Below are 25,484 nucleotides of genomic sequence, written 5' to 3'. Positions count from 1 at the left end.
CTTTACAACTGAGGATGTCAAAAGTCCAGAAGAGTTGGACATGACTGTCATGAGACAAGGCCACTGTCTGGGTCAGTGGTTGATTTAAAAGTCCTCTGACAGTTCACAGCAGTACCAATGTTAACCTCTTCAACAAAATTATTGGCCCTATAAAGTTTCATATATGGTATAAATACAAAGAGTCTCTGTATTTTTGGACTTTTATAACTCTTGATGGTCTTTATCTTGGTCATTGGTTTGTTGCTGCCAAACCTGTATAAAGTTGATCTACACCTGCAAGCTGCAGTGTGTTACATCAATGGTAGCCTTCAGAGGCACCCATTATTACTGTTGACACAGGGTCCTTTCCTGAGGACCTTATTGCAGACCATTCACTATATCCCTGTGGTCTGTTGGTTTGTACACAAGGATTATGTCCATTAGAACCTCACAAAGAAAGTGCAGTCAGCCATAACAGGTCATTCTGTAATGTCAGGACCATTTAAAAGACAGCATGTCATCAGGCTGCCTGTAATAGTGCACAGGTGAAGGGGTGAAGATGGACAGCACTAATCTCTCTGTATTGCTCTTGATGACTCTCCTCTTAAGCCTGTCTTGTGCGGAGGATGAGATGGCACCTCTATCCTGCCCAGAGTACCAAGAGGATTTTGACGGCTCCTGTTATGAGTTTGTGGCTCTACCGCGTTCCTTCCTCAGTGGACAGGGCTGGTGTGAGCGGGGTGGTGGACACCTGGCCTTCATTCTAAATATTGATACACAGCAGTTCCTACAGAAGCACCTGCAGCCAGAGCAGGACTGGTGGCTGGGTTTAGCACCTGCCTCCCCAAACCTAACACTGGACTCTGCTGTTGCTGAAGGTAAGAGAGCAGCCCAGGCAACTAAAGTGGGCATTATTTGATGACACTAATGCATTAGATCCTTTGATCATGCAAAGGATCTCAAAGGGTGGAGTAGAGTGCATTGTATTCATTTGAGCAGATATTGTACAGATAATCGTTAAATTTCCACTGCTGTCTCCCAACCTAAGACTAAGATGCTGGGCTTGTTCACTCCCACATCAGCTGGCCTCTTGCTGGGAGATTTATAATGTATTAATCTCGCACCATTGCTAGGAGACCATGCCACATTTACATATATCCTTTTAGCAGCTAATGAGGTACACCTGTCATTCAATAGGTTTTGATGTCCAGTCCGTTGAATTAAAGCAGTCTTTTTAATTCTCCACACAAAGGACAAAACTTTATCACCTAATAGCGCTGTTTCCTTTCCTTACTGCTTCTTTACATATTTTATTAATGCCTCTGACATCCCTCATGAGAACACAAGCTATCATAGTATTTATTAAATTAACTAGATAGTACACAGTAAGCATGTCAGGTCGAACAGATGGGACATCTAATATTGTGGGAAAATAATACTTTATTTCCTCTCCTTTGAAGAGCAGGTGTTCCTAATGTTTTGTACCCTAAGTGTATATAGAATATAATACTTTCATTGGTGTTTGTGCTGTAAATCTTCAGGTCCTCTCTCCTGGCTTGATGGCTCTGATGTCAGCTACTCTAACTGGGTGATCGACCCTGATCCAGGGACTGGCTGTGGTCACATACTGAGGAGCTCAGGGTTTCAGTGGGAGGCAACAAGCAACTGTAGCCAGGAGCTGCACTTCATCTGCCAATTTGGTTTGTATTTGATGCGTGTGTGTGTTTGTGAGGTAGAGAGCGAGGAGTGCAGCTGGATAGAACTGTTAATATTGTAAAACAAACACAGCTGCAGCAAAGGAGGGAAATGCACGAGAACAAAATTCCACTTGAGGAAGGAGCTATTGTATAAACAACATAAAAGATGTCTTTATCGCACTGGAAACCACAGTAGCCGAATAAAAGCAAAGCCACTGAATATAGCCTGCATATAGTGAAATCACATGCTTTGGTTGTAAAAACAATACAAATAAATAGAAATACAAGGTAGTAAATATTGACCTTTGCATTTAATGTATTGCACTGTTTGTCCTCCTGAGCTTGTGTTTCATGCATGAATGGCAGACATTCAGAGTAGGCATTGTAATAAGGATCCTCTATCTAAACCATGTGTACTGATACCCCTCCCATAAATGTAATGGCTTTTGTACAACTCAATTCTAAAAAGGACGACAGCCTAATGAGGAAAACGATAATGACAATTTCATATAATTTACATTATTAGTAGCACTTTCTGTAGTGACAAAAACAGGCCTACAGTATATGCCCCTTATTATCTACACAGCTTATACCACTCTGTTACAGTATGTACTATGTAAAGTGATTTTCCTCTCCTGCAGTATATAGGAAGCAGTGGTTGCTGTGTGGCCTTCAGACAGTACGTGTACTACATGCTTCTCTGCTTGATTCTAATCTCTCTCCCTCTTATCAGTTGGATTACACAACAACCAATCTTTAGTCGACCACAATGTGAAAAATGGCACAGCATCATCAGCCAATCAACTTTAGTTGTCCCTCAGGCATATTCTAATAATACAGCAACACACATGAGAATATATTCAATTCAAATGCAGAATGCAATGTGATGCATTTCAAATTAAACTAAACAAAAATACCCAAGTAGACCATCAACTTTGTTCTAGTTTGGTACATTTCAGTTCTTATATTTGAACACATTGGCAAGCTTGAGCGGAGACTAGCACCTAGCACACACAGTCATATTCATCACCCAGCTGTGTCTCTGATCCACAGTCCAGAAAAACATCATCCTTCAGAAGCCCATCGGGGAGTTTGGCGTCATTAAGTGCTATAGCATGAACCAATCAACAGATGGTGCAAACTGCAAGGCCCTGTACGGAAGCCCCCTTCAAATCCAGGTAGAAGTAGAAGCTGGTAAGTAAAACCAACATGAGCCGAAATAAAAGTATCTGGTCTTACATTTCCGAGTACAAATCTTGGTAGAATGAGACAACTTTGCTATCTACAGGTACGAATGTGACCTACAAACTCCACAGTGGTGAGATGTTGGTGGCCAATTCATCAGCAGTCAGAGGAATCATCCCCCACAACATCACAGTGGGACCAGAGGTGGAGCAACAGCTGGGCTCTGGCTGCCACCAGCTGACCCTGCATGCCTCTAACGGGGTCTCGGTCTTGGGCGTGTCCACTGAGCTGCAGGTGTGTCTGCTGGAGCCTGTGGAGGGCCTGCTGGGATCAGTGATGGCTGAGGAGGGGGAGTGTCCAGACTCAGGCCTCTATGTTAGTGTCTCCCTGGACCGGGGAGCCCCGGTGCAGCTTCTCTTCCAGGTGTCTGGAGCCAACGACAGCATCTCTGAGACCAGAGACATGCAAAACAGCAGCATGCAGGTTTACAATATCTCAACCACTATCCAAGGTACCTAACCAATCTACTCAAACTGTCATCCAACAAACCTTACTCAGAGATTAAAACAGAGACTGATGAAGAGACCTTTTTTTAAATTCTTTATAATACTCTTGTTTATATTATTCATATCAGCAGTTTTGTTACAGGATTTTTGCAAGTGAAAGTCAGGGCCTGGAATGTCTTCTCACACATGGATGTGGATGTGGGGAACACAACAGTTGTTTGTCACAACAGTTCAGACCTCAGACAGAATGGCTATGCAAACACAGTATGTCAAATAGCTAAGAATTACAAAAAATGTATATATTCCTCTTTAACCTTAAACAGGTAGCACCTTTTTCACTAATGTGAAGGTAATTATTTTCCTGCAGTTTTTCATCACATATTTGTTTTCATCCCCAGACAGAAAAGCATATGAGAGTTCGCCGAGCCTACACCGTGAGAATTACTGCCAGTCCAGAAACTGCCAGTCAAGACACTGAAAGCGTCAAACTTGAGGTAACTGGCTTAGGAGGAATATCTAATGGAAAGCAGAGCAAATTTGAATGGGAATGCAGTAAGTACCAGTTAAGGCCTTTAAGCCACAGGGCTGTTGAAGAGAACCCTCTGACCTCACCCTATTACAGTATAAAATGAAAAACAATGACTGTAAACTTTGTTTTATAACTTCCATATTCCGTAACAATCTCAATCGTTTTTCCCCCTCTGTTTACTCCGTGTTGTGTCTGTCATCTTTTTACAGCATGGCCTTATGGTGATGTTTTCTAACCATTTTCCCTTTCCAATTCCAATAGAAGAAGACTGTAAAGGGAAATGCAATGATAAAACAACAGACACGACTCGTTTGATTGAAAAAGACTGTCTTCCAAACCCATTTGAGTTTTCTGTGAAGAAATGGAGTGGCGATGGGAAATGGGTCGACTTGATTTCAACATCCCAATGCATCACGGTTACTCCAACAAACTTCGCCAGCTTTAGAATTTGGTAATATGGGGATACGCTTCAAATAGTGAAGTTAATATAATTAAACAAAGTCATGCTATTTTATTTCATGACATGATAACTCCCATCAGTGTCATTATAAAAACAGGCAATGACAATATTATAAAAATGGCTATTTAGATATCCTAGAAGCCTATTAATAATTCTAGTATCAACCTCATAATCATCCTCAGAGAAGTTCAGGTAACTGCCAAAATAAAGGAAACACCAACATAAAGTGTCTTAATAGGGTGTTGGGCCACCAGAACGGTTTCAGTGCACCTTGCATAGATTCTACAAGTGGCTGGATCTCTGTTGGAGGGAGGTGACACTAAGCTTCCTCTAGAAATTCCATAATTTAGTGTTTTGTTGATGCTGGTGGAAAACGCTGTCTCATGCACCACTCCAGAATCTCCAATAAGTCTGCAATTGTGTTGCAATCTGGTGACTGAGACAAAACACACACACACACACACACACACACACACACACACACACACACACACACACACACACACACACACACACACACACACACACACACACACACACACACACACCTTAAACCCCCTATGCTCCTTTGAGAGCCCTCACTGACATCTCTTCATCCAGCCATGGTAGCCAAAATAAAAATAATAACAACTGGGCATTTTTATACATGACCCTAAGTATGAGGGAATAATAATAATTGCATAATTAACTCAGGAACAGCACCTGTGTGGAAAGACCGGCTTTCAATATACTTTGTATCCCTCATTTAATCAAGTGTTTGCTTTCTTTTGGCAGTTACATGTATGTTGGACATCATAAGGCTTTTGGACTGGCCTAGGTGGCCATACAGAATGATACTAAATATCTGGAATGAATTGGGTTAGAAATGATTTAGCTTAAACTATTGCCATATTTGTAATCCTTAAGTGTACAACAGGGTTATGACATTAGCATGTTAATTGACTGATTTAATTCAAATTCAGAAGTAAATTGGTCACATTTAACATGAATTGCTCTCATGCCTATGGAGCGTGCTGTAATTACATTAATAATAATGTTGCATTAGTTGCCCAATAATTACATAATAATGTATGTATTGCTTTGTTATTACAAAGGTAAACTGTTTCTGGTACAACTCTGTTCCTATTTCCATTTGTATGATAACAATAACTGCTGAACTCCATTGCTATGTATTTACGAAGCAATAATCAAGTTACTATGTTACAAAATGTGAATTCAATGTTTTTAAGATCTATTTTATGCTAAAAACATTCCCATATTCTTTCAGTTGCCAGGATAATTGTAATATAGTGGATGTGAAAAAAGATGTCATATTCAAATTGGACTGTAACTCCAGTTGCCCAAAGGTCATTTGGCAAATTGAGGACCCAAAACCTTCAACAGTAAGTTTGAGATTCCTTTATTGTTGCATGCTGAATGCAATCATATGTTTTATTAGTTTCAAATCAAAATGTATTTGTCACATTCACGTGTTTCGAAGATGTTATTGTGGATGTAGCGAAATGCTTGTTTTCATGTGTGAAGGAGTTTCGTTGGAGTGGATGAATCCATTTATTGACTAACCCATGTCGTCGAATTTGGAGTTGACATATTGTAGATAAATGAAACAAGTTGATGCATAAACACATTATTTGTGGACTGCATGTGATGGACTATACAATGGCCAGAGTTCAGCGTACATGAGGACAACATTTTGAATTCTGTGGTCTTCTAGGGTGCCCTGCAAAACTGTTACAACAACGCAGGGAAAAAGCCACTTATGGAAAGAAAAGATCAAGATGGTCAGAAAGAGTACAAAGTCAGCAAAAACTACCTGAAAGAAGCTTCAGACAGGTTTCAGAATCTCCATGTGATAGTTTATGGTGAGCATCTATTCCTTGTATTCAATTCCAAAAACACTATAAGTACAGGCTAAAAGTTTGGTTAACTCAGTTGATAACAGGATGTCCTTCAGATATGTTGAACTTGCATCAAACTGTTCTCTCACCGTTGTTTAGATAAGGAAACTTTTGAATATGCCAGGTACACCATTCAGATACCAGGTGTTACGACTCCTGCACCTGCTGATACTACGCCACCTGTAACCTCTGCTCTGACTATCACCTTAAGTCCCCCTTCATGTCGTATTGACCCTCCGAATGGCACCGTTCTGGATCCTTTCAATATCACCTGTAGAACACCTACATCCTGCACAAACGGCTGCCAATATTGTTTTAAAACTGACCACGGTGAGTATCCCTCTTTGCCAGTGTTGTATATTTCAGGAAACCTTCTCCCATCAAAGAAGTTTAGCACAAGAGCCAGATTAAGATAAAAATGCCATATTGATTTAGTAAAAAAAAAATCTATGTAATCAGATAGTTTTTCTTCTTTATCTTTCAGGTAAACATCTGCGCTGCAGTTCTGTAAATAAAGTAACGTTAATCTTCCTACCTGTTGGGGAGATAAGCAGCAACTACATGCTGTCGGTAGAGGTGACTGTTACAGAATTGAACACAAAGACACGTGGAAGTACCACAATCAACACTGAGGTTTGTTATTACCAAACAAAATAAATAATAAATTATATAATTTCATGTATGGGCTCTGTCTTGCCTTTCATCTCCATAGTTCACATCCATTTAGTAATTGGAGCACTCATTTAGTTGTTATCCCCCAAGGTGCGGCCAGCCAAGTCCGGTACCTCAGTGCAGGAGCTCCAATCTGCAGTGGCGAACACAGTGGCTAATCTAGGGCAGCAGGGGATGCTCTCTGGAGAGACCCTTGGACAGATGTTCAAGTCTGTGTCGGACATACTGAATAAAGGCTCCAGTCAGGAAAAGAATGACAGGATGAAGGTATAAGGAGTGTGTGTGTGTGGGGGGGGGTTGGGGGGATACTAAATGAATATGAACTTTAAGACAAAGATAGTGGTATGTTTTCATTCAGTTTACAAGACAGATGTTTGTGAGGTATCCTGATTGAATAATCCAGATGGAGATTGTGCAATTGGCGTACATGTAAAAGGCTAAGGGCTTTAAACATCATTCTTCAATGTTGGTGTGTCTCCTTAAGCTGCGAGAACAGATGCTGATGAATATAACTGAAGCACTGGAGAACAGCTCCAGCAGCACTCCTCAGAAAGTGCAGCTGACGGCCAGAGCTGTGGCAGGACTCACCAAGAGGGGCGATGAGCTTAGTCCCGATGCTCAGGTACACTTGGATAGACCTAGCCCCCCATGGAAGCAGGGTAGCTTGGAGTAATTCACATAAACACATAGGCCTATTGGTGAGAATGTGCCCAGAATAAAGACTTCATTTCAGATGGTCTATTTTTTCCAGCTTGAAGCTAGCTTCCTGGTGGCAAACCTCAGCTCTTCCCTCCTCTCCATGAACGTCAGTGAGCATTGTGGAGAAGAGGAGATGGTGCAGGCAGCTACACCAATTGTAGAGGCAGCCAGCAATATCCTGGATGTTTCCTCAAACGTGAGCACATATTTACCTTCACTTAGTCTAATGACAGTAATGAAGCATCCTTACTTAACAGTTTCTCTTTCACAGAGAGAAGTCTCTGATTTACTTCTCAAGGGCATGGACAATGTGCAGAGTGCACTGTTGAATTGGAAGAAGGTTGATGAAGCTCCTGTGATTGTCAACAGCTCTCAGATCACTGTGTTTGTGAACAGGTAAGAAGAATGTGGGCAGAGGACATAAGAAAAGGAACTGTATTTTTAAAAAGCAACGATTGTACCACATCAGACATATTTTAATTGCTGTTATATATCCTCAATATTGAGTGACAGCATATCATGCCCTCTCAGAGTTTCAACAGAAGCTATTCAGATGCAGTCTATAAGCAACCCAATAAGCCCCTCTGCAAGCTTTTCCTTCCCTCCCCTGGGTGCTGATGTCCTTTCTCCAGATGAACCAGTGGACGTGCGAGTAAGTGTGCATGTGGGACTATATAATGTATGTATGTATTATCATGAGTCAGTATGCATGAAAGGTATATTTGAGATATTTGTCTTTTTGTACCTGTTAGTTTTGTTGATGAATGGTTTTTAAACCCTCTCTCTTGATTCACTATTTCCTATTTGTTACAGATGCTAAGTTTCAAGAAGAACCCATTTTCATGGAGCGAGGAGAACAACATTACCGGCACTGTGGGGTCTGTCTCCCTGACAAGAGGAAATGGTTCTGTCATCCCCATAGAGAATCTATCTGAGGAGATTGAGGTCAGAGTGCTGCAAGCCCCTTCATATTCTATGTCATTTGAGAGTGTAACAACTCTACTGTTTCCTTAATAATACCATATGAAATTAAAGATATAAGATTGCAGATCCTGGATCAGATATCAGTGGCGAATGACATCCTGCTGTACATAATAAATGATATACCCATTATCTATTCTTTGAAAAACATAATATCTTCTTTGATGCTCAGATCTTCTTGCCAAGGCCTGAAGGAGTGCAAGCAAACAGCACAATACTGTACTTGGGAAACTACAGCACACTGATGATCGACGTCCCTTCACCAGATGTAACACTGGTGCTGAAGATAAAGCCATCGAAGGACATAACCTTTCAACTGTTCCTGGGGTATAAAGACTACCCAAACGATAAACAATACATAGCCAAGACTCAGATGCCTCACCAGAGCAACACGCAAGGTGATGTACCTCCTGAACGTACATGAGTCACGTAGACATAACAATTGTGAAGCATGGTGAACGGAAAACATTTCATGTTTAGAAACTGTGTGTGTGTTTTGGGTACAGAGGAGAAATACACCTGGGTCCTGGGTCCCAAAGATTTGACAGGAAAAGTTGGGGTGCATTACCTTGTTGTGAGGCCCATTGTGGAAGCAGGGGTTAAATCCGTCAATGCCACTGTGACTGTCACCTCCATTGCTGCTCAGTGCAAGTATTGGAATGAAACCTTATCCACCTGGAGTGAAGATGGCTGCAGGGTGAGTTAAACAAGTACTACACAACACAACACCTTATGATAAAACAAAGGCACATTGCAGCATCCCTGCAACCCTAGACCAGGCCATAATGAAATAGATAAACCAACTGTGATCTCCTTAGGTTGGTCCTTTAACCACGCTATTGGCCACCCAGTGCTTATGTACGCATTTGACCTTCTTCGGGAACTCTTTCTTCGTCATGCCCAACCTCGTAGACGTGTCACGTACGGCTGAGCTCTTTGGCACCTTCGCCCAAAATCCTGTGGTGGTGTGCTTTATTGGTTCCATCTTTGTTGCTTACGTATTGGTGGTCATATGGGCACGCAGGAAGGACATCCAGGACACAGCCAAGGTCTGACTTGAAAAACCACTGCTACCATTTTATCATCTTTGCTGTTGATGCTGAGTTTCATCTTCAAGTGTTACTTCTTGTAGGTGAAGGTGACATTGTTGGAAGATAATGACCCATTAGCTGAATACCGTTACATGCTGAATATCAGCACTGGGCATCGGCGTGGTGCTTCCACCTCCTCTCAGGTCAGTACCAACAGTTCCCACTGTTGCAGGACATCATATTCTGTTCTCTGATAAAACCACATTCAGTCACCCTGACCCTGTGTTGATGCTGCAGGTTACTGTGACTCTGCTGGGCATGCAGGGAGAGAGTGAGCCACACCACCTCACTGACCCTGACAAGCCTGTGTTTGAGAGGGGTGCAGTGGATATGTTCCTGTTGACCACACCCTTCTCTCTGGGGGAGCTGCAGAGCATCAGGCTGTGGCACGACAACTCAGGGGGGCACCCAGCCTGGTAGGAAAGGGGGAGGAGGGGAAAAATCCATGACCAAAGTTGAACTTTGAAGTGAAGATGTAGGTCTAGTTGACAATAAGAGTTTTCTTGCAGGTACATAAACAAAGTTATGGTGCAAGATGTAGAGACAGGACAGAAGTGGCACTTCCTGTGTAACTCATGGCTGACCATAGATATGAGTGAGTGCACTCTGGATAAAGTTTTCCCTGTAGCCACGGAGATGGATTTGAAGAAATTCAGGTGAGAAGGAACTTGAATCCACCTTGGAATGGTAAAATATTAATACAAATGTAATTGTCCATTATGGTACAAGCTTCCTATACCGTATATTCTGCAGCAATATGTTCTTCATGAGGACGGCAAAGGATTTCTGTGATGGCCACATATGGTTTTCTGTGATCAGCCGGCCTCCAACGAGCACCTTCACATGTGTTCAGCGAGTCTCCTGCTGTTTCTCTCTGCTGCTGTGCACCATGCTGACCAGCATCATGTTCTGGGGCATCCCCACCGACCCCTCTGAGCAGACCATGGACCTGGGTATGGACGCCTGCACAGTATTGGTGGCATTTGGAAATGGTAGGTTTTCAGAACAATAACTCGTTCTTCTTTTTCTTTCTACTCCTGTAGGTCATATCGAGTTCACCTGGCAGCAGCTGATGATTGGAGTTCAGAGTTCAATCATAATGTTTCCAATTAATCTCCTCATTGTGAGTATCTTCAGAAACACCCGCCCCCGAGAGACGAAGCCTGGAAAGCTCAAAGCAGAGGTGTCCAAGCAAGGGAAGACTGGCAGAGTGTCTCCCTCTCAGCCCTCCTCCCCACAGAGGGACAGAGAACTAACACCGAACACAGTCATCAAGGTAAACTATGTCAATATATTAATATTCCAATTGAAGCCAACAATCCCTACCATAAAATCTCATTTTAGATACTGTATGTCAGCCATGATTTGTACGTAGACAGTTGTAAGTTTGATCTCATCCTGGCTGTCTTTATTCTGTATTCTCTCCACATTAGCAAGGCTGTTAATGTACTGTATTCTCGCAGGACATAAAGAAGATTGCTCAGTCACTCTCCAAGGCTATGAAGAGCCCCATGCCACGCCTGGAGTTAGAGATGAAGTCTGGACCACAGACTGATATCAACTCTCTGCTCTCTCTGGTAGAGGACATCATCCGGCAGCAGAACCGAGCCAGTGGAGAGTTCTACACTGATGCCTCCAAGAAAGAGGGATTGCTCATTCTCTCACTAGGGGTAACCAATCTGCAAGGTACAGCCCGAGCCTCCAGATCCTACAATGATGATCATCAGTATTGGTTGAAAATGTTCAACTCTGTCTGACCCATATATTTCCTATATCCCTCTGTTTTCAGAGACCAGCCTGTGTGGGAGCCCTGAGAAGACTGGGGATGGGAGACAGAAAAGGAGCAACAACAGCCAGTATCTGTACAGGCAGCTACGCCATGTAGAGAAGGAGCTGAGCCTACTGGGACCTTCTCGCTTCCCCAACCCAGACAGCTACTGCCGGGCAGTGCAGCAGGTCCAGGGCATGAAGGGACTGCTAGAGTCTTCCAGCCTGGCAGGGGATGAACTGGCTCAAAGTCCGGGCCAAGCTGAGAGTAGTGATGGGGACAGTGGCAGTAAAAAGTGCTGTCAAGGCGGGCTGCCCTGGTGGTTTGTGTTTATCGGCTGGATACTGGTGGTAGCCACCAGCGGAGTATCAGGATACTTCACCATGATGTATGGGCTGACCTATGGGAAGGACCGCTCTATAAGCTGGCTCATCTCCATGTTCGTTTCTTTCTTTCAGAGCCTCCTAATCATTCAGCCGCTGAAAGTGAGAAACATTAGATTAGAACTTTCTCATTTCAATTTAAAATGTCCTGCAGCATGTATCTGTAATCTGGGTATACTTTTATGGATTTCCTAACACAGGTGCTAGGTTTTGCAGCCTTCTTTGCTCTCATTCTGAAGAAAGTTGATCAGGAGGAGTATGGGGATCCAAAAATTGAGGGGGCACTCAGAAACCCAGGTTCTTTGTTTTCCTTATTTACAGTTTTGGGGAAATTCTGTTTACTTGTACATTAGCTAGACTTTTACAACATTAAGCCGTGTAAGATGACACAATCTGGTCCACAGATGACCCTGATATAGTCTGGGCTGTCAGGAGGGATAGCACACGTAGCTTCTACCAGCCCCTGCCACCCACAGACGTCGAGAGGATGAGGAACAACATGATCAAGGAGCAGAAGGTTTTCGCCCTCATCAAAGAGATTCTCAGTAAGAGGAACCACTTTTTCATTCACTGCACTGTCATTCACTGCACCTATTGGTTAACATACATGTTTAAGCCCTATGATTCTGTTGCAGCCTACATGGGGTTCATGTGGATGTTGCTCCTTGTGGCGTATGGTCAGCGGGACCCTAACGCTTACTTCCTGATTCAGCATATTCGGCAGAGCTTCAGCCAAGGGATCTCAGACAGCATGAGCCACGGAAATGTCTTCACCTGGGCAAATACCTCTCTTCTCAGCAACCTCTTCGGAGAGTACCCAGGTAGGATTCTCTAAAGAGGATGTTTATTTCTTTAAAAAACACGACGCTCCAAAATGTCCTAAATAAAGGTATAGATTAAATCCTGTGTCAACAAAAGCAAATGGTGTGTTAAAGGTTTCATCACAGATGGGAACTCCAAACTGGTTGGTAATGCCCGACTTCGCCAGGTGAGGGTGCAGAAGAACTCCTGCCGCATCGCCCGCTCCATGCGCCAGGCTGTACCTGACTGCCATGCTCCATACTCATGGGAGGTGGAGGACATGGGCTCCTATGGGCCAGGATGGAACCGCTCCGCGAGTGAAAACACCTCCAAGACCCTCCGCAGCCCCTGGCAGTACCAAACCCAGGCCCGACTCAGAGCTCAACCCATCTGGGGCAGTGTGGTTCTCTACAGGGGAGGGGGGTTTGTGGTGGACCTGGGCCCTGACTCACAGAATGCTAGCAGGTAAGCTCACAATTACCAATGCTTCAAATTGATCACAATTATCATGCCATAGCAAATGTATATAATGTTATATAATGGAGGCTGGTGCCCCGGTCCCCAAATGCTGTAGTCCGGCCCTGTGTATCGAATGGTGTATTTTAATTATTCCATGTATTCTGTCCCTGCAGTACCCTTCAGCATCTGTTTGACAACACTTGGCTTGATATGTTCACCCGAGCAGTCTTTGTAGAGTTCACAGTGTACAATGCCAATGTCAACCTCTTCTGCATTGTCACACTCATGCTGGAGACCACAGCTGTAGGTGAGAGTTTTTATATCACTCCATGAATACAGCATAAAGTAAGTATTTAAAGGCATCCAAAACTCAGATTGTCAGCACCTGTCTTATTCTCTCAGGAGCGTTCCAGTTTCGCAGTGAGCTGCAGAGTGTCCGACTATACCAGTCCACCGGTGGACTCCACATCTTTGTCATGGCGTCTGAGGTCATCTATTTCCTCTTTATCTTCTACTACATGTATGTTCAGGTAAGCCTTAATTTAAATACCTTTCTTATATGTAAAGCGTATAAAATCTGTGACACAATGGTCTAGTGCCATTGTTCTGGATTTCCTCCTGAGTCTAACTCTTCTCCTCTCCTCACAGGGAAAGCTGATGAAGCAGCAGAAGTGGGCTTACTTCAAGACAAAGTGGAACCTGCTGGAGCTCGCCATCATCCTCCTGAGCTGGAGCGCACTGTCTGTCTTCATTAAGAGGAGCTTGCTAGGGAACCGGGACATGGAGTACTACCACAACCATAAAGACCAGTGAGTTCACACTGGGTTGGGGTATCATGGGTTTCTGTTCTTCTTTCGCTAGTCTGTTATCCCTATTGTTGGTCCGTTGCTCCTGTGTGATGTTCAACTTCTCCCCTCTCTATCCAGGTTTGCCAGTTTCCATGAGACAGCCACAGCAGATGCAGTGCTGGGATATCTGATTGCATTCCTGGTGCTATTGGCTACAGTCAAACTGTGGCACCTGATGAGGTTCAACCCCAAGCTACACATGATCACAGCCACACTGCAACGTGCCTGGACTGACATATCAGGCTTCATACTGGTCATCACCATTATGTTCCTGGCCTATTCTATGATTGTAAGGGTCTTCCTGGAAAACTTTTCATTCTCCAACTTTCCTATTTGACATTCTCTTGTAGCAATGCATCTGTATTCCTAATAAATTGTGATGTGCTTGCTTTTGTGATAAATGTCTCTTCAATTGAACTGAATCTTTCACAGCTGAGTTATGATTCATTGCGCTTTGACACTAAATCTAGCATGTGATCATTGTCTGCAGTCTAATCTGATGTATGGCTGGAAGCTGTACTCATATAGGACTCTCCTGGATTCTGCTCTGACCATGGTCAGCTTGCAACTGGGCATCTTCAACTATGATGAGGTTAGTAAAGGAAAGCTCTCTAAATTACAGCTATGGCCATGATGGCAGGTCTTTGATTGGTATCTCCTTCCAATCCAGGTTCTTGATTACAACCCGGTGCTTGGAGCGTTCCTCATTGGCTCCTGCATTATATTCATGACCTTTGTGGTTCTGAACCTGTTCATCTCAGTCATCCTGGTGGCGTTCACTCAAGAGCAAATGCATCACAAGGTACTGTGCATCATAATCATATAATATTCCTTGTTTATATAACGGATGGGTCGAATCCTGACTGCTGATTGGTTAAAACCGCATTCCAGCTGATTCCACAAGTTACCACTGACTAAATCTATGACGTATTTACTCTGTTCCATCTGACTGCGCAATCCACTGTCTCATCAGCCCAGCCAAGCAATTTACAAACTTGATCTCCACTATAAAAAGCATCTAGACATTATCTCACATTTCTTTTAGACTGACATTTAGTTTTCAACAGCAGAGATTTGTGTAAACCTTGCTGTCTGCATCTCCAACATTTTAAACATTGTTTCAATATTAAAATTCTATCTCCAGCTGTTCCATAGTAATGAAGGAGTCGGGACGAGACAGAGAGGCAGGCTGCGTTTCTCATCCAGTCAAAATCATGAATTTATTTTACTTGGCAAGTCAGTTAAGAACAAATTCTTATTTTCAATGACGGCCTAGGAACAGTGGGTTAACTGCCTGTTCAGGGGCAGAACGACAGATTTGTACCTTGTCAGCTCGGGGATTTGAATTTGCAACCTTCCGTTTACTAGTTCAACGCTCTAACCACTAGGCTACCCTGCCGCCCCAATCAGCTGCCATCATTTTTATGGATAAATGCAAAGAAATGTCAGTTGAAAATAGCTTAAACGAAACTAAGTGCAGCTAGTTTGCAGTCATTCCAGCTTCAGTTTGAAGTGATTAGCTGAGTTGTTGGCTAGCTCCTCTGAACAACAGTGTCCTGACAAATGAACACATTTTCTATGCCAAGCGAAACCGTGCCTCATTAGCTCATTATGGGGATTAATCCAAATAAATATCACTAGAAAACAGTTTAAACAAATGCAAATGCAGTTACTTTGCTGTTATTCTGGCTGCACATTTTGTTGTGAATGTAAATTACCCATTGTTGGCTAGCTAGCAAGCAAGGGATAAGAACGTTGCCAGCCAGTATGGCAATGGAACAATTAGAATGTATGACTGGGTCGCGTCCATAAATACAGACCAAAAAGACTGAACGACTAGCCGGCTTGGGTAGGATGAAATAGTATGAATAAATTAATCCAAATAACGTTTTTAATTAAAATATGTCAATCATTATTTGAATATGTTGGTAATCCGAAGTCGGTGTTTGGAGGACTGCCAATATATCCTCCAAACACCGGCTTCAAGGGCATTATCACTTAAATAATACAGTATCAACACCACCATTTAACAGTGGCAATTGGCTACTGTAGGTGTATCAATGTCGGACCAATCAGATTTGACTGATCTTTTTTTTTTTACAGCCCTCAGAGGAGGAGGAGATAGTGGATCTGATGCTGATGAAGTTCTGCAGCTTGTTCGGGATCAAATATAAGAAAGAAGAAAGTAACAGTCCCAAGGTGATTGCCAACCATGCCTCTGTTACTAAGAAAGGACCCTCCACTATATCCTCAGAGATGCTTAGTTCTCAGTAAAGATCTGCCACTATGTATGAATTGATATTGGAACTGCTTTCATTTATGTTGCTCAATAGGAGTATTAAAACATGTTATATCAAGACTTTTGCACCACTTGTATGGTTGCTTGTAGCTGTTTAATCAAATCAGCATATGTACCATGTAACCATATGTACATATGTACATGCAATAATAATTCCTCTATTTAACAGTTCTGCTTTTTCAATATATTTAGTTCCAAAATAAATAAACAATATAAAGGGTGTTGAACCATAGCAAACTGTATTCTTTCATAATTATAATGGGTTGCATTAAGATCAGATAAAAGTCCTGAGATGACTGTTGTGGCCTGCGCAATTCATTCCGATCACATTCCCTAGGATAAAGAACTACTACAGAAATGGTTTAGTGCAGTTTCTGTTTTTACTTGTAAGAGTTGGGTGCAGACCTAAGTTCAAATGCATGTGTATTTGAGTATTTGTTATATAAATACTTTTTTTCTTTGTATTTGAGTAGTTTCAAATACACATCCTGTATTTTAGTATTTTCAAATACACAGCCCAAAACAAGTTCCTTTATTTGAGTATTTGAATAGTTACAACTAAATTATATTTTAAAGTATTTTTCAAATACTTGGGTTAAATGCATGAGAGTGTATTTCTATTTCAAGTAAAGTTTATCTGGATACTTATTTCGAAATGTATTGTAAAATAATAGAAAAATCTGGAAGTATTTTAACCCCAGTCTGGTTGGGTGACAGAGTTATACATGCTTGGTTGACAGGCCATGTCGAAGTTAGGTGAAGTTGACATCCTATATGCTAAAAATATAAATAAGCCACACAATGAAACAATGAAAATGAAAACAGTTGGTTATAGGCTAAGCTAGCCGTACCATGCATAGATTAAGCAGAAATCTAGCTTTGCTTGACTGGCCCATAGTTGCATGGACAAACTGCAAGATTGGCTAGCTACTGTAGATAGCTACAACATAGGTGCTTTTCGCAATGCGGGTATATTTACATACAGTAGTGTTGCTCCCTATTGTATTGGGTTGCACAAAAACAGTTTGTGGGAAGCCAGAATTAAATAAAAATTCAATTTCAACTTACTGTTCTGGTGTGCAGGATGGTTGGTCATTAAAGGGATACTTCAGGATTTTGGCAATGAGGCCCTTTATCTACTTCCCCAGAGTCAGATGAACTCGTGGATACTTTTTTTATTACTTACCTCAATTTGCCACCATTTAACCAAAATTTTCCCCCACGTCCCCTAGCATTTTGATTTTCAGCCAACGAGCTTTAGCCTTTCTCCATTTGAGTGACAGCTAGCAAGATGCACACAAAGCAGAGCGAGAAAGAGCACTGATGTGGTGCACATATCTGCAAATATGCGATGTAGTATGCAATTTTCGGGAAACACTTGTCAGGACCCGGTTACAAACCCGGGTCTCCGGAGTGAGAAACAGTCACTTAACCAACTGAGCCACGAATAGTCGGCAGAACCCAGAAGATGAGGCAGACACAGCAGTACTTGAGACGGTGTATTTAATGAAGTAAAAAGTGAATTTCTTCAGGAAAACATGTAACTCCAAAACCTCAAAAGGAATCCTACCAGAACAAAGGTAATCCTCCAAGACAAAAAAGGTAATTCCACAAGGTGGAAGGTAAAGCACAAAAAGCCTCAAAAGATACTCAAAAAAACAAACAAACATGAACAAAAAACAGAATTCCACAAGAGAGTCCACCGGGATCAACAAGAGTTCACAGAGTACTAGGGCTGGGTGCTAACATACAAACACAGAGCAAAGAACAGAGGAAAACAAAGGGTTTAAATACAATCAGGGGAAACGAGGCACAGGTGCAAATAATAATGGGGATCAAGGGAAAACAAAAGGTAAAAAGGCACATTGGGGGCATCTAGTGACCAAAAACCGGAACAACCCTGGCCAAATCCTGACAACACTTTTGGCTCATGCGTGCTACTTTCAGAACTACTGGCTACAAAAGTACTGAAGAATCTCTTTTAGATGGGAGGAATTTAAAACCAAATATTTAAACAAACATATTATTAAAAATACTTCCCAAAGGTGGGTCTATTTTAGGCCCACTTGTTCTCTACTTACCTCATGTCAAAATTAAATTCCCCTCTATTTTTAATTGCATATATATATAACATTTTCTAAAATTGAAAACAATGTCTACACAATTCGAAATGTTTCGTGGCCACCAATGATTTAACATTTATATCAAAATTAACAAACCATTTCATGCATTAGTGCTTTGAATTTGTCCTCGGGTGTGGCATCATTATTCATGTAAATATAAATGTTCAATGATTCTCAAATAGACAAGAAAATGAATTGTACTCATTATTAGTTTCTTCTGTCATTAAATCAGTCATGATTTTCTGGAATTTCAATTAAAAAACAAATTATTTTCTTGTACAATGACAATAACCAAGCGCCTCCCCATTACATTTTGAGTAAAATTTACCAAAATTTTGCCACACATTGATAAAAAGTAATTAATTTACTTGTGTCTTATGATGATGTTACCTGCCACATGCAATTATTAACAATTATTATTATTATTTTTTTTCTTCACATTTTGTCCAAGACAACACCTTTTTTCCCTATCATTTATCAGCATCACCCATAGGACATTATGTCACACCGTTGGACAATACACAACAGGCAGTCAATTTTTACTATTAAAACATATTAATGACAATTTCCGAAGTTTCTAACCACTGTACAATTCAACTTCTAAATATTAGCAATGGATCCTCGTTAAATAATTTCTAGTGTGTTCACTCCAATTACAGGGCCTTGTTATTTTTGTGTACTTCCCCAAGTCGGCAGCGGGTAATTTTGCGCCTGCTGCCTTAATCCTTGGGTATGATAGCCGTTGCTCAGGCTCACTCTCCGGAGTCAAACCCTGATTCCCCATTACCCGTGGTCACCATGGTGTGCACAGAAGAACCAATGGAAAGTTGATAGATCAGATATTATCATGAAACGTCACTGCACTCTATCAGCTCAAGGTTAACTAGTGTCACAAAAAGTGCCCGGGGTGCCCGAAAGGACCCCACATGGGTTTTGGGTTTGATAAATGCACAAATTGTCATGCAGGTGAAAGAGGACCCAAAAGCGACTTGGCGAAAACAGAGTCTTTAATCCAGTAAAGTAAATACAAACAAAAAACACAACTTTCACTCGAAATGACGAGGACAAACTGGAGACTCGATCTTGAACAGCAGGTGAACAGCAGGTTGCCTCGGGAAGGCACTTGAACCAGACAGACTCAGACACCTGCTCACCACGCAGCATCTGAGGAAAACACGACACGACAGGGCGATACACAAACACAGCACGGTGAATTCTAGACAAGGAACCGACAAGACAGGAACGGAACACAAAGGAAGAAATAGGGACTCTAATCAGGGGAAAGGATCGGGAACAGGTGTGGGAAGACTAAATGATTGATTAGGGGAATAGGAACAGCTGGGAGCAGGAACGGAACGATAGAGAGAAGAGAGAGCGAGAGAGTGAGAGAGGGAGGGGGAGAGAGAGGGATAGAAAGAGGGAAAGAACCTAATAAGACCAGCAGAGGGAAACGAATAGAATGGGAAGCACAGGGACAAGACAAGATAATAAATGACAAAACATGACACAAATCCTCAAAAGTCAACGTTCGTTGGAATGTACAGATGTAGGATCTTAATTTGAACACCCTGTTGCAGAACTATCCTGCAATGCAAGACATTCAAAACATGTAGTGTTGGTTTGATAAGGCTTCTTAAGTTTGTAGTTTCCACATGATTCTCACTTACAATAAATGTATCAACCCCTACAAGAACGTCTATTAATTATAATACACAAAGTAATTCACATTTCCTGTTCCAGTAGGATTATTTTCCTGCTGAAGCAAACTGGCTCAAATTAAGATCCTACATTTGTATTAGCTCTAGAATTGTCACAATTATCCAAGTCACTTTGGAGTGATCAAGAATCCATAACTGATGAACTATTAGCAGTTTCATTGTACCTGAGGGCCTGGGGCCTGAAGCCAAATTCTGCTAAGGGGCCCTCCTACCTGACCCGTGAGTCATGTAAACCATTTACCATTGCCACACAGTCACACCTGACATCCCAGTGCTCCCACGACAATCCTCCCTCCTTTAAAACAGTTTGCTCCATCGGCCTAAGAATAACTAGACCTATACAGAACAGAATGAGGTATAAACAAACAATATTTATTGAATAGAGTATTTTCTATAGAATCTTAAGATAAGTGAATATTAACATTAACATAAATAAGAAATTGTAGAAAATATAAAATGTAGAAAATAATAAAATATAACACTGCAGCTATGGCTGCAGCTATATGTCTTAAAATAGTAAAATAAAACCTTTACAGCTGTGCGATTAACTTTGGTTCCCTCTACAGCCTGGGCATTTTCAGCATCAGCATGTGCACCAGTCTATCTGGACTGTCTGGAGGAAATTGAGAAATGTCACATAGTTAGTTAAGCAGTTAAGCAGTCATTTACACAAATGCACTTCTGTCACACAATTTTAAATGTGTGTAAACATTTGAATGTTTGAATGAAAATCTTACCATTAAAATATTCCTCTTCTGCACTTTCTCGAGGCAAAATCATCAATGATGTCATCATAGGACATGTGTTTCCCCACGTCATGATTTATGCTCATGATGGCCAGACCACACAAACTCTCATGATTTATGCTCATGATGGCCAGACCACACAAACGCTCATGATTTATGCTCATGATGGCCAGACCACACAAACTCTCATGATTTATGCTCATGATGGCCAGACCACACAAACGCTCATGATTTATGCTCATGATGGCCAGACCACTCAAACGCTCATAGTCTATGCTCATGATGGCCAGACCACTCAAACGCTCATGATCAATGCTCATGATGGCCAGACCACTCAAACCTTCCTGTGACATGGAAGACCGCTTTCGATTAGCTTACATCTCCTCTCTGCCAATGCTGCTGTTACTGGTAGGGTGACTCCAATTCTTAGGGCTGTCCAAAGGTTAGGATAGAGTTCATCCAGGTTCTCACAGAGAAAAGAAAGCAGCTCAAAGGCAGTCATCTTATCTGATGGCAGATCAGGTAAATTCTGAATCTCGTGTCCCAGATCCATTCCTCTTATGTCACAGTCATCTCTGAAGGTTGGAGTGTTTTCAACTTCCATGCAGTAAGCCTTTGAAGATTCACTGGACATCTGAGAGGCAGTGCTGAAGTTCAGCAGCACTCCATATTTGGTTTTCACCTGGTTGAGTGTTTCAAACCTCTCATCCATGAATGTCACAGAAGAGTCGACCACAATGTTGAAGAAGTTGACTTCAAGGTTTTTCAGTGCATCAGTCACTGGTTCATCAGGAGCCTGATAGAGGAAATTATAGTTGAAATGATTAACTATATATACATTTCTGATTAAAACCATTTATTCTGATACTATTATGTTATGATATGAAAAGTATGAGTTTTTGGTTAAGCTGTTACTGAAAATGTAAGCAGAACGATTTTAATTGTCTGTGCCTCTTGGGAAGTTTAATTAAGGGGGAGAGATGATAGAGTGTGGTGTCAGGAAAATAACCTCACACTCAACGTCAACAAAACTAAGGAGATGATTGTGGACTTCAGGAAACAGCAGAGGGAACACCCCCCTATCCACATCGATGGAACAGTAGTGGTGAGGGTAGCTAGTTTTAAGTTCCTCGGCATACACATCACAGACAAACTGAATTGGTCCACTCACACTGACAGCGTCGTGAAGAAGGCGCAGCAGCGTCTATTCAACCCCAGGAGGCTGAAGAAATTCGGCTTGTCACCAAAAGCACTCACAAACTTCTACAGATGCACAATCGAGAGCATCCTGGCGGGCTGTATCACCGCCTGGTACGGCAACTGCTCCGCCCTCAACCGTAAGGCTCTCCAGAGGGTAGTGAGGACTGCACAACGCATCACCGGGGGCAAACTACCTGCCCTCCAGGACACCTACACCACCCGTTGTTACAGGAAGGCCATAAAGATCATCAAGGACATCAACCACCCAAACCACTGCCTGTTCACCCCGCTATCATCCAGAAGGCGAGGTCAGTACAGGTGCATCAAAGCTGGGACCGAGAGACTGAAAAACAGCTTCTATCCCAAGGCCATCAGACTGTTAAACAGCCACCACTAACATTGAGTGGCTGCTGCCAACACACTGTCATTGACACTGACCCAACTCCAGCCATTTTAATAATGGGAATTGATGGGAAATGATGTAAATATATCACTAGCCACTTTAAACAATGCTACCTTATATAATGTTACTTACCCTACATTATTCATCTCATATGCATATGTATATACTGTACTCTACATCATCGACTGCATCCTTATGTAACACATGTATCACTAGCCACTTTAACTATGCCACTTTGTTTACTTTGTCTACACACTCATCTCATATGTATATACTGTACTCGATACCATCTACTGTATGCTGCTCTGTACCATCACTCATTCATATATCCTTATGTACATGTTCCTTATCCCCTTACACTGTGTATAAGACAGTAGTTTTGAAATTGTTAGTTAGATTACTTGTTGGTTATCACTGCATTGTCGGAACTAGAAGCACAAGCATTTCGCTACACTCGCATTAACATCTGCTAACCATGTGTATGTGACAAATAAAATTTGATTTGATTTGATTTGATATAGCTTTTCAGACAAGATAAGAATGTTTGGGTTATGTTCCATTAGTGGGAGAAAAGTATATCTTTTAGACAGATTGGAATGTCTGGTTTATGAGGGGAGTAGAAAGCATCTCCGGACCTAAAAAAACGGGGCTATCGTGGGAAACTGATGATGTCATTTTCAGTTTATAACCTGTGGAAATCTGTGTATGTAGTTAGTACTCTCTGGAATTAAACGCTCTTACCTGGCTTTTAAGACTGGTCTCAATCTACTTCATGCATAATTAATGAACTTACAACTCATTAATGAACTAGAAATGAGTGCGAATTGGTTTTGGCTATAAAACATACAGGAATTTAGAATTCCTCTATCAATTTGGTCCTTCGAAGCCGGATCTAAAAACCTCTCCCTGTTATCTGAAGGTAATACGCTGAAAATCGTGCACGGGCGAGTTTTTGACTCGTTTTTACTAAAGACCTGACCTCTGAATTGAGGTTAAAATTTAAACAGGCCTGCGTATTATCACGGAGGACAGGGAGGGTGACTAGATACAACGAACAGTGCTTATCCCAGTCGGCAGCAGGTAAAGTAGCTTTTATTCTCGAATTTGGGAGGGATTATTTAGGATATTTATTGATTAAAATGTTATGAAGGAGTTGAATTTGATCAATAATAGGTGCTTGAATATTCCGAACAAATAAAATGGGTTTCTACCGGGGGTATTAACCAGGATATCGATAAAAAGGAAGCAGGGTCCGAAATTGACATGAGGTAAGGTGCGCTACCATCAAATAAACTAGAGCTTAATAAAGCCTGGTCTTGCAAGCCAGAAGGTTATTAAGGAGTGATATAGTACGCATTGGAGAATTAGGACGCTTGTTCCGTACAAATAGGATGGCCAATAATTCAATAAACATACCTAAATAAAGTTTTTACCTAATAGTCTATCTGTATATGGGAAGTAGTCTGACTGTGGAAAGTAGCAGATAGATATGTTAAAACAGGTGAGGATAAATTAGGCGTGGTGAGAAGGCAGGGTAATTCTAGGCGAACAGAATAATTGAACCTGTACAATGCTGAAAGAAATTAATATCAAATGATAAGTGATTAGTCTAGAGTAGTGAGATCCGAGACATTAACGTTGAAAATTCCAAAAGGAATATCCTATGGGTGAAATGTGATGTCCGATCAAAAGTCTTCTATGGACGTGGTTCACAGGATGGAAAATACATACTGATTATTTTTAAAGGAACACACACATAGGCAGACAGAATAATAACTAGAAGTAACTAAGTAACGGTAAATTACAAATTTATAGAACTACACGCACATAGAATTTAAAAATTATATAGAAAGGCATAGATAAGTGATTAGATACCATAGCTACAAGGGAACGGCAAGGATTTAGAATGGGTGGGAATGCTTCAAAGAAAGCCCCGGAACTAACGGGAGACGAGCGTTACATGGAACAGAGAGACAAGAGAAACATCGATTTCGGTCTAAGATGGAAAAGTAAATACGATTTTGATGGGCGTCTAAATGTAGAAAAGCTGGAATCACTTATAAAACAGATACATAAGGAATGTGGTAATAATGTGAAAAAGCAGAATAAACAGGGGTTATACACAGCCGGAGTTTGGCTTTCGGAAGCAAAAAAGAGAATGGGACGCGCTGAAAAAGAGATTAAATCTAACAAGGTTCGAGAGGCACTACCCACCGCTCCCGCAGATAGAGAAGTTAACCAATTGGGTGGGCGTGAGGGTAACAAACTATATCTTCCTCGATTATACCAACAATGCAGAGATAATCCAGTCGACGAATTGGTGATTATAAGAATACGGCTGCTGGAGCAACCGGTGAAATTACCACCCAAGTATGTGGATCCCGCGGAAACTGAGAGAGGTATAATGGAGTTAGAGAAGGAAATAAAGTCGTGAAAAATGAATAAGGCGAGTCAAAAGAAAAATACAAGATGTTTTAATTGTAACAAAATTGGACATTTCGCCCGGGAGTGTAACACTCCACGAAAAAATCGTCAACAGGTTGTAATTTAACTGTGGGGAAGTCAGAGGCGACAATCGAGTAAAGAAAGGGAAGGTTCAGATACAAAGGGAGCAAGATTAATGAGAATTCTAACTGAGGGAAAACTTTGGGCGTTTAAATTTGGGCTATTTTCTGTTGTCTAGATGTCGGAGTATAAAATTACAGATAACTGTAAAAATGGGTATATTTTCGGAGAGTCTCAGTCCAATTCATAGCGCTGGTAGTATAGTGGCGAGTGCAACAGTCTCACCAATGGTAATCCACAGTTCGGTTCCCGGCCGAGGCGTTTAACTAAAATTGATTTTAGATTGGAATTGACCTATTTGCATGTTTTACCTGAAAAATACGGTCGCCAGTGTTTGCAAAAGTTATAACTGAACAGATATTATGTGTTCTAGATAGAATTGAAAAAAGAAGTCATTAAAAATAACGGCGAGACAATTTCGATGTAAAACGCTATTTCGCCCAAAATGATCTGGTGGAATAATGTATTGAGATG

The 25,484-nt window shown here is 41.5% G+C and overlaps 1 protein-coding gene across 1 annotated transcript; it reads left to right on the top strand.

The window, feature by feature from the left end:
• Window positions 1-489: 489 nt before the first annotated feature.
• On the top strand, window positions 490-16,424 carry LOC124034858 (polycystic kidney disease protein 1-like 2). The gene is made up of 31 exons (XM_046348273.1): window positions 490-857; window positions 1,521-1,679; window positions 2,730-2,870; window positions 2,965-3,344; window positions 7,017-7,193; window positions 7,411-7,548; window positions 7,678-7,821; window positions 7,924-8,021; window positions 8,157-8,277; window positions 8,439-8,570; window positions 8,779-9,004; window positions 9,113-9,303; window positions 9,425-9,655; window positions 9,739-9,840; window positions 9,935-10,113; window positions 10,207-10,353; window positions 10,451-10,650; window positions 10,741-10,973; window positions 11,161-11,383; window positions 11,487-11,950; window positions 12,049-12,145; window positions 12,253-12,393; window positions 12,484-12,669; window positions 12,784-13,114; window positions 13,282-13,415; window positions 13,511-13,638; window positions 13,757-13,917; window positions 14,035-14,245; window positions 14,447-14,548; window positions 14,627-14,758; window positions 16,060-16,424. The coding sequence occupies exons 1-31, from the start codon at window positions 539-541 to the stop codon at window positions 16,228-16,230; spliced, it is 5,799 nt and encodes a 1,932-aa protein (XP_046204229.1). The 5' UTR covers window positions 490-538; the 3' UTR covers window positions 16,231-16,424.
• The last annotated feature ends 9,060 nt before the right edge of the window (window positions 16,425-25,484 follow it).

This window comes from Oncorhynchus gorbuscha, linkage group LG05 (assembly GCF_021184085.1).
Source record: "Oncorhynchus gorbuscha isolate QuinsamMale2020 ecotype Even-year linkage group LG05, OgorEven_v1.0, whole genome shotgun sequence".
Classification (NCBI taxonomy): domain Eukaryota; kingdom Metazoa; phylum Chordata; class Actinopteri; order Salmoniformes; family Salmonidae; genus Oncorhynchus; species Oncorhynchus gorbuscha.
Note: the sequence above shows the minus strand (reverse complement) of the source record. Positions and strands in the feature narration are given on the sequence as shown.

Bases quoted from the DNA above. Each gene is read 5' to 3' on its own strand.
- LOC124034858 (XM_046348273.1), top strand. From the start codon at position 539: ATGGACAGCACTAATCTCTCTGTATTGCTCTTGATGACTCTCCTCTTA. The intron at 9,656-9,738 runs GTCTGACTTGAA...TACTTCTTGTAG, and splicing joins ACATCCAGGACACAGCCAAG to GTGAAGGTGACATTGTTGGA. The intron at 14,549-14,626 runs GTTAGTAAAGGA...CTTCCAATCCAG, and splicing joins GCATCTTCAACTATGATGAG to GTTCTTGATTACAACCCGGT.